The sequence below is a fragment of the Triticum dicoccoides genome, chromosome 3B (genome assembly GCF_002162155.2).
Source record: "Triticum dicoccoides isolate Atlit2015 ecotype Zavitan chromosome 3B, WEW_v2.0, whole genome shotgun sequence".
NCBI classification, from domain to species: Eukaryota; Viridiplantae; Streptophyta; class Magnoliopsida; order Poales; family Poaceae; genus Triticum; species Triticum dicoccoides.
The window spans coordinates 48559956-48570142 of record NC_041385.1 but is presented as its reverse complement, the minus strand read 5'-3'; the positions used below and the strand labels follow the sequence as shown (position 1 = coordinate 48570142).

General features: G+C 44.5%; 1 protein-coding gene and 1 pseudogene across 1 annotated transcript; one reads left to right on the top strand and one right to left on the bottom strand.

The window, feature by feature from the left end:
* The first annotated feature begins 305 nt into the window (after window positions 1-305).
* LOC119274617 lies at window positions 306-2273 on the top strand. Its single transcript, XM_037555335.1, has 3 exons — window positions 306-481; window positions 1706-1749; window positions 1830-2273. The coding sequence occupies exons 1-3, from the start codon at window positions 401-403 to the stop codon at window positions 2053-2055; spliced, it is 351 nt and encodes a 116-aa protein (XP_037411232.1). The 5' UTR covers window positions 306-400; the 3' UTR covers window positions 2056-2273.
* A 5421-nt stretch (window positions 2274-7694) lies between these two features.
* LOC119279228 overlaps window positions 7695-10187 on the bottom strand; it is a 132107-nt pseudogene continuing 129614 nt past the window's right edge.

The window sequence follows — 10187 nt, the reverse complement described above, 5'->3', positions numbered from 1 at the left end:
ATCTAGTGTTTTTGGATGGAGGGAGTATTTTTTTGAAGTAATGTTTTATGTTTTTTTTAGGGAAAGAAGGAATGTTTTATTTTATTTTTATTTTTTTGAGAAAAGAAAAAGGAATGTTTTATGTGGACCTAGAAGCTGTGGGACAAGAGGAGAATACTAGTATTTGTTTTGTTGTTAGATTAGAATCTGGACAAGACGATATTCAAAAAAAAAAAGAATCTGGACAAGACGAGAAGAGGCCGAGGCCGAGCCCAGCCCAGCAATCTGGCGGGCCCCGTTGGAGACCGAGGCGGTCCAGTTGTTTAAGAAGGGGATCCCGAGGCCTGGACGAGCAGAGCCGCCGTCGTCTTCCTCTTCCTCTTCGTCGAAGCCATCTTCTGGTCTGGTGCTGTTGGTAGCTATGGCGCTGCGCACCGTTGCCGCGAAGCTGAAGGCCCCCGTCGCCTCTCTCAAGCAGGCTTGGGCGGTCTGCCGTCCTCAGGTTCGCTCCCCATCCCATCCCATCCCTCCTAGCGCAATCTCTGTCCCTTGATTTGACTCCAGTCGGACGAAATCCCATGCTGCGCTAAGCGATTCCTCATCTTTGCCGGCCATCCGCCAATTTATCGCACGTTATCTTAGGGATTGAGATTTGGATCGATTCGCAGGCCATGCCGCCTTGTTCCTTATCGTAGAAATTTTAGATTTTTATGGGGACACGCGAGCTTGTCGCATGTTCCTGGAACGATTCTCGATTCGGATGATGAATTTGCCGCCCGTTGCCGTATGGATTGCGACTTGGATGGCCTAGATGGATGAATCGATAGGTGGCCTTACCTTAGGGCAGGGGTGCTGCAGAAGAAGCAGATCTATTTATTCCTCTGTTTGCCCGCACGTAGAGATCCAGTTGGAGTCTGGGATGAACACCATAACTATTCTACTCCCTCCGTTCCAAATTACTCGTCGACGAGTAATTTAGAACGGAGGGAGTAGCTTTTTAGTGGGCAACTGCCAGGTCACCACATATGTTGCTGCCCTTACCCAGTGGTTATACATACATTGAAGCTAAAAAAGAAGGTTGGCTAGACACATGCCCGTATTTCTTGGTAAAAATTTTGTGGAAAACTTGAATCTTTTTTAACCCATCCAAACATGCTCTTTTGGACAAAGCATTGCAATCGTTCACTATCTTGTACTCAGTAGCTTTTTTGTCCAATCATGATTACTTTCTTTTGGAACCACTGCCATCTTTGATAGGCCAAGGGTCCCAAGCTCTCTAAAGGTCTTGACTCTGATGGCATAGCTGGATTAATTGATAGGTCACCTTAGGGGCTGCAGAAGCAAATCTACTTGTTCCTCTGTTTGCCCGCCGAATTCCAGTTGGAGTCTGGGATGACCACTATAACTAGTCTAGTTTTTAGTGGGCAACTGCGCGGTGACCACATATACCACTACCCTTGCCCAGTCTGGTCATACATAAATGAATGAAAGCTAAAAAAGAAGGTTGGCTGCTGCATTTCCTGGTACAATTTAGTGTAAATCTTGAACCTTCTTTAACCCATCCAAACATGCTCTAATTACCATATCTGGTTTTGGACAAAGCATCGCAAATCATTCACTATTTTTTTGAGTACTTGTTTTTGAGGCTTGTCCAATCATGATTCCAATTAATTACTTTCTTTTGGAATCACTGCCATATCTGACAATTTATGCAATGCATGTGTAGGCTAAGCATCCTTTGGAGGGCCTGAATGTTGATCCGCTCACCCTGTAAGGCCGTAAACTAAACCAACTTCCATTGCCTTTTCTCGTGCATCTATTTGAGTTTATTTGTTCATTCTCTTTAATAGCCAGGAGATGAAGGCCCTCGAGAGGGCAGTTAGGGCAGGCGAAATGAAGCAGACCTTGGTTACCATTGGCTTCATGGGTTGTTTGACTGGTACGGTTGTCCATGTGCTCCATTCAGACTTAGCTGCCCGTGAGGCGACGGCGGAGGCGGACGCGGAGGCGGCGGTACGTGAGGTGCTTGAATCGCTTGATTCAGATGTCAATGCGGTTGGTACAAACAAAGACTAAGGCGCCCAAGGAAATGGCGTTTGGTTAGCCTCGCTGTTATGTGCGTTAATTTTAAGCTGGTGCGGATGTCTTATATGTTTAACTAGTCTGTATTTGGCTTGTGGCAAGAGTACTATTTATGACTGGGTAGTCTGTGGATTGATCCGAGTAATCTCTGATAATATTGAGGTTTCATCTGTGTAATATGTTATCTAAGCAAAGGGTCAAGCGTTTTGTCATTTTGCCATGTGTGTGAGTCCCATCCCATCTAAATCAATGGTTAAACCCAGATCGTTACAGAACATTCAAATGGTTAAGTTATTTGTGACTTGGCATGATCCTAGGTCATCCATTCTACGCCTCAGGTCTCTTCTCTCTATTCTCCGTCTCCTGCTTACCTAACCAAAACTCTTGACACGTGTTGCCAAGCCAAAAGCAAGGGTTCGTTATTGCCTAGGACAACTAACTGGCATCTGAGTTTAATATACAAATCATGGGATCCAAGATATACCAAAAGGCGTGGCAGAGTGGATTGCCATCTGATAGCTGAAAGAATTGCATGTTTTAAAGGAAAAAATTGCCCCATGTTCAGAAATTGTTCATGCTAGAAGGGTTATCATGTTACAGAGGAAGATTTGCCAAGAAAGTTGCCACACGTGTCCATGAATGGCTATGTTACACCAATATAAATGATTCACTAGAGCAATACGCGCGGTTTTTCTGTCGGGTGTGCATTTTTTTCTTGGAGTGGTATGATTGGTTGGTTCGCTTGGCCTTTATTTGCGTGGTGCTAGGCCTGGTCTCATTGAGTTCGATTATGTGCTTCGTTGTGACGATGCAGGACAATGCTGCCGTCACACTTGCACAACAATGCCTACCCAGTTGCCACGTGTACATGTGAATGGACCCAAGAATGAAAACCACCACTCCAATCACACACGTGCGCGTTGAGCCCACCATTAACCAGGAGGCTCCCTTTCAAGGGAGCTTAGTGTTTTATATAGGAGACTAATACAAGTATCACGATTCGATGTGAATGCTAAATGATGATTTACGGAATCAAGTACTCTCTCTGTTCACTTTTATAAGACCTTGAAGACTTTTAGACAATGTGCAAACCAGCCTATTTTGAGTTGTCTAAAATGACTTATAAAAGTGAACGGAGGGAGTACCCACAATGAAGCATAAAATTGTCTTTGGCAAGTGTAGTGGACATCTAATCATGGACATTATGAAGTTGTTTTGGACATTTTGTTATGTAGATCTTCACTTTTGCTTTGCAGACAAAATAATTGAATTTTAGAATTAGTAGTATGTAAGTTGAAAGCTATTTTGTCATCAAGATTTGACGAACGGAAGCTTTGGTGCTTACTTCGGTAGCTGCAAAACCACATACTCATACGCCACCTCACATCGAAAGTGCTATTCTGAGCCCGAGCTCAGATGCACCTGTTATCTCGGACGTTCCATTGCGCCAAGATTCACACAGAAGGTTGTATTTCCTAATGTATTCGCAGGAGTATTGTATGCTATTGCAGACACCATGGCCCACCTACCTACCGCATTAATTTCAGGCGGCCGTCAGCCCTGTAGTGTGGCTCAGACGGAGCCACCTGTAAGCACATGCTTACACAGCTTAACGGGAGCAGTCTATTTGAATAACTAGGTGATACCCCGCGCGTTGCTGTGGGATTTTATAGAGGAGGCTTGATGCAATGATAAATATTAAGAAGAGGAATATATGTTTCTTGATTGGATTAATGATTTGAATTGCAACTGTTGTTGGCGTGTTCATTGTACCCCTCGCATTGTGGCAGGAGATGGTTAGCTATACATGCACGACATTAATTGTGTTAGGTTAATTAAACGATAGTTGGATGCTCAAATATATTAGACCATAAAACTAAGTGAAAAGTTTGGGGATGGTTTCAACTTCTGAATGTGCAATATGAATAACTAAATGCAAACTTAGGTGCAGTAATGTAGTGTACCATCTTGACATTATTCACGCACTGTAGTGGGGAGACAATGGCCATCTCATTATACATATGGCACATTGTCTAATATATGACAATTGATCTTATAGCATGTTTCTGTACACACAATGAAGTTAGTCCTCTTGTTTAGTATAGGCAACTTTAAAGAGAAGGTAGCAGGCCATAAGACCATTAAAGCCAAGAAACTGTACTATATAATCTACATAGGAGTAACGATGGAAAAAATTTGTCTTTTACATATAATTACTTGCTAACATAAACTTGTAACTTAGAGAATTCATTGATGGACAACAATTTTGATATGAAATCTCTTCACGGCAGCTGTATGAAACAAAATCACAAAACTATTAGCAAGATATTTCCAAAAAAAAAAGAAATGAAACTTTCTAGTGTCTTCCTGTCTAAGTGTTTCAGAAAAGATGTACAATGGGAGGCTAGCTGCTCAAGTATCCGCTCCAAACAAACCCAGAGGCAAGAACTACGACACAACGATAGGCCATGACCCCTACGATAGGTCATTAGTAGCATGGACGGAATTCACAGAAGCAACACATAACTTTTCATTCGTGGTGTTAGATCACATTGGGTGTGATGAACTGGTGACCTGCAAAAGCTTATATACTCGCACACACATATAGATAGACCCCAAAAGGAGGAAGGTCAACATCATCAGTAAGAAAATAATTTGTGTAAGCATCTACTCCCTCTGTTCCGAATTACTTGTCGCGGGTATTGATGTATCTAGATGTATTTTAGTTCTAGATACATCCATTTCTGTGACGAGTAATTTGGAACGGAGGGAGTATTACGTCAGGAAGCAATTGGAATATCTGCTAGATAGTCTCTTCAATAGCATGCATTTAAAAAATATAACTTCTCGACATAGCATACTGTATCAGTTTCCTACAGAATAAAATTGATTTGGTAATATAAGTTGCCCCACTTGAGGAAAGTCCATATGGAGTTCCATGATACTTTCAATAGCATGCAAACAATGATAACCTCACCCTTGTGGCCCCTTTTCGGTAAGTTCATCAGCAGGCATAGCTAATTTTCTCTCTTCCCCATCTTGGACAAACTGCGTATGCATATTTTAGATGTTATTAAACTCTACCATTGAGAGAAAGAGAGAAAATGAATAGTTGCTGAAGCTCTAGTTCTCCATTCCCCAACATGTTCTAGAAACGAACATAATCAATCATACACGAAAACACATACCTATCAGGAAATAATATGGGAACCGAGAAAGGTTGTGTGATCTTTTTATTCGATGAGCAAAACACCTTTGGATCCAAAGCGCAAGATGGCAAATCAAAAACCGTGAGCTCAGGGAAAGGAAAGGCTGACGATGGCTGACAATAGGTAGCATCCACCTACCAGAGTTGATGCCTGGAGGCTGGCTCGGAGGGTAGGAAGACCCGAGCAGTCTTCCGTGGTCGATGAGGTCCCTTTAAAGACTGCGGCTGGTTGCATCTCCAAGGTAATGGAGGGAGGGGTATTGAAGGGCAATGAATGCTTCTGTTTCATGTGTATTAGTGGATGCCGTTTCATGGCAGCGGAAGAGATGCGGCGGCACCGAGAAGAAGAGAGAGCGACGGCGGCGAACGGACCTGGAAGAAGAACCCTGGAAACCTAGCGCGAACAGTTATATGGGCTAGCTTGATGTCTACGGGCTTTTATGCCCATGGGCTCGCACGACCAGCCCCGTTGGCAAGTCTTACGCCCAGCCCAAAAGATGGTGTCGGGGCCAGTAGCGATCGGTAAGAACAAAATGTTATATGTTCACTCGGCGGTGGCAGCTCTTAGTAAATATGACCAACACTTGATCAGACGGCTATAGATTATCGATCTACGCTGCATCAATGGCAAGAACAATTCGGGTGACGTGGCTTCATGAGAAGGCAGGAAAATCATCTAGTGGGGTGCCCCTATTTAGATATAGAAGATGGGTGCACGGATGCGTAGCACTTACTACCTTTGGGACCAGCCGCAACACCTGACACGTATCTAAAACTGCAAACAAATAATTGAACCATATCCAACGACTTTGCTACTAGTGACAAAAATAGAGGATGTTCCCCTGGGACCGTGCTAGCAGAACACCCCGACCGTGTGTTGCATCCGAACACCACTGGCACAACAATCGGGCGGGCGCGGTACCTCCCGATTGTTGGGGAGGTACCAAACAGCGCCACCTCCAGCTAACGCCGCGACCATGGGCCCCAGCTACCGTCCAAGGCATGCAGAAGCCAAGTCATCCCATGTCATTTAAAAAATGATTGAACTTCAGCTAACCACCGTAGAACACTTTCCCAGCAGGACACCAACTCTAACCCACATGTACACAAACACAACCCACACCGAGGTCTTTAATTAACAGATCTCGAATCCCATTGTACTAATTTAAATGGCAAGTACTGTACATACATCAACTACAGCGGCTTAGCAGTGACCTACTCCATTTTCGGCTATAGACTGCTGCGCGATTAGCTTATCCAAGCCGGTGACGCTTCTTCGCCATCGTCTTCAACCATCTCCCATTGTCCCGCTGCCGATCCTTGGCCGTCCTCAAATTCAATCTCAGCCCAGACCACTCCATCTGGATCATGCTCGCCAGTGCCTTCAACGGCATCTGCTTCTGCCTCCACCACAGCGTTTCCTCCATCCACCCGTTCTTCATCATGAGGCACATGATCGTCAAACGAATCTCCCACCAACGACCAACTCTGTGTTAGAACAGTCAAAAAGAGACAACTCCATGAGGGAATAAGAACATCAAGGCCCGCATTCACGCACATCGCTCATGCACCTCCATTGATCCACCTAGAACAGTCAAAAAGAGAGAACTCCATGATAGGGCAGACTCAGTTGAGCCACCTATTGCTACCTGGTTCACACTCCCTTCAGAAGCCTCCTCATTCAGAAGAACCTGCTACAATTTTTTGACAAGTTTATGATAACGGAAACCGGATGCAAGCAATGAGCAACCAAGGTTTGTTGGCAATCCAGGGATATACCTCATTGTTCCTCTGGGTTGCTCGGTGCAGCGTCATCCCGGTCAAATGAGAGCCGTATACACTGGTCGCTGCAGCGTCCATCTTCCTAGCAAGCACACTAATGGTGTTGGCTTTCCAGTGTCCCAGTGTTGGCTTTCCTCCACCTCACCAGTGTTGGCTCCCCAGGCTGCAGCTTGCCTCATCTTTTATACCCAGAGGGGCACCTCCACCCCACTCAGGTAGTTCAAATTTCAAACCACTGGACTGCCTCATGCGGTAGGACATTTGGCACCCAATCCATGACATGGACATGATCTTTCATACCGAAACGCCAACGCATACCCATCACATATATTAAATATCTAGCATAACCACAGCCACAAACATAGATATTAGATCATTTGGAGCTACAGCGTGGAGCATGCGCCCGTCAGTACATCAGAACACCAAATTCACTTCTCCCCATTCAGACAGCAAGACCTGAACACTCAATAGCTCAGGTGTGTGTGTGCCCGCAACAATTCCGATTATTATCATCACTTAATTAGACTTGGAGATCACGACGGAATTACACCACAACGAAAAATGGTTACAAGCATGGGATCAACATAACAATACATTAGTCACCATGGACATTTTCTTCTTCTTTAAATCCCTCTAGCTAGCCTCAGTTCCATCGCTTTATTGCAGTTGTTCCGCCGGTGGCCTTCGACACCACAGTTCTTGCACCTTGCAGGTTTCCTTGGTTGCTTCGGAATATCACCACGGTCAGGCATGTTGTTCGTTTGTGCCCTTGCCTACGACATATCGTGCAAAATCTGGTCCTCTTATTTAGCCCTTCGTACGGAGCCTTCTCCCTGCTTGTTGTTGGTCGTCCAATCTCTTTCCTTTTTGCCGGAGCCAACAACCCATCCAACCGGTTGCTTGTCCTTGACATAGAATCATTTTCTCCAATGTCAGCAGCAACTCTGTCTACTTGTTGATTCTGGTCTGCAACTAGCGCAGCAGGGGTGCGATCATTCAGCACTACACCCTTGTCTGCAATTCTATCCTCTAGTCCTAGACCATCTCTAATTTCTTCGAATGGGAGCATCACTGTCAAATTCGACTTGAACTGGTCCATCAAACGGTTGTACGCTTCTACGCTGGTGTCTCCTAGTCTTACTAACTCCATTGCATGCATGTACATGGTGAAATGTCTGTAAGAGAAGGGATTGTTCTGCATACTGTCTCTTTGGTACTGGGCTAGGTGAGCTGGTAGAACATCTCTGGCATCTTTTGTCCACCTCTTCACGATATGTTTAGCCGGTATTTCCTTTGCACGAATGAAGTCCAAGACCTGGAAGAAAGAAACAACAAACACAGGTTTCAGTTCGGAAACAACCGTACAACAATATCATCATCATCATCATACCATGTCAAACACCACTAACCTTCAGAATATGGCTGCAAAGCAAGCCCATATGTGCAAACTACCCACATTCGCACTCGAACTCGTTGCCACCGTCCAACATAGTCACTTTGTAAGATACTCCACACCATTTCTCCCTTCTCTCCGCTTCGCTATGAATTGCTATGTATGTCTTCTGTTTCTCCACCTCCTGCACCTGATACGCCCCACACTCATACAAAATTTGCCCAAAATTTTCAAACATTGCTCTTGTGTATATCTTGCTTGCATGCCTCTCCACTACAAGATTTGCCCTCATCAGCGGCTTCCCCTGCAGAAATGTCAAAAAAACGTGCATATTCAAACCACTGCAGTTAGTTCTACCACCACTGTACAACTAGGGAAATAGAATTGACACACAACGAAATCGACCACATACAATGCGCGTGCGCTTTTCCTCATAATTCTCATCGGATTCGCGATCGAACATGTATTTTTGCACAAACATGTGCATTGGGCAACCAGGGGGCACATAATTTTTCAGCATGTGGTTTGCACTCTCACTCCGCTGTGTGCTCGTCATTTTCGCACAGAAAACCCCCTTGAAGTAAGGCTTTGCCCATTTCTTCCGTATCTCAAACAATTGCGTCATATAATCATGACCTCTTAACTTGTATTTATCCAGAAGCAACTCCCAACCTTTCTCAAATTCATCTTCAGTCAGCATGTGATTAATCACCTTGTAAAACTCAGCCCTAAATTCACTTTTCTTCGTGTAGAGTGACCCAAGTGACTCCTTTGCTTTCTTAAGCACATGCCATTTGCACCACCTATGTGTTGTACTCGGCATAACCTTACTTATAGCAAGCTCCATTGCACGGTTCAGGTCTGCAGAAACATTTACAAGGATTACTACTAAATTAATAAACGCCCTATTGGAACGGCTATGGTTCACTGCTTTCAGCAAGCATAAAATAATGTTCTTACATGTGAGTATAGTAACCGGCGCCGATCCACCCATCATCCGGAGGAACTCTGAAAACACCCAAACAAAGCTGTCCTCAGTCTCGTCTCTGACAAGCACACCGGCCATAAGCACACTCTGAAAGTGGTTGTTCACTCCAACGAACAATCCGAAAGGCATGTCATACAAGTTTGTCCTGTAGGTGGCGTCAAATGTTATCACATCTCCAAAGAACGAGTACTGCAGCCTGCTGTTTTCGCTAGCCCACATCAGATTCCTGATTCGACCATCACTGTCTGCTTGGACCCTATATGTGAAATGAGGATCTTTAGCACACTGGTGGAAAAAAGGCCTTTGGTCGCGGTTCGCAACTGCCATTAGTCGCGGTTGCGCAACCGCGACCAAATAAGCGCGACTAAAGCCCCCCACCTTTAGTCGCGGCTGCTTAAGAACCGCGACTAACGGCCCGTCCACGTGGGCGCCAGGCGGCCGTCGGGGCGGAGGACCTTTAGTCGCGGTTCTTCTGGCCAACCGCGACTAAAGGCCGCCACAGGTTTAGGGTTTTAGCCCCCCCTAAACCTGTTTTCTGTTTAATTTGTATTGTTTTATTTCTTTTGTGCTTTATTTTAATTTTGAAGGAGTTTCATATATTCTACGGTACTACATACATGCATATGAATGTACAATTTCAAATAAATTTGAAATTAGAACCAAAAAGAATTCAAGAGGAATATACAATATATATTCAATATCATCGGATGACCATATACAATTTTGAACAAGTTTCCATACATGATTTAATGCAT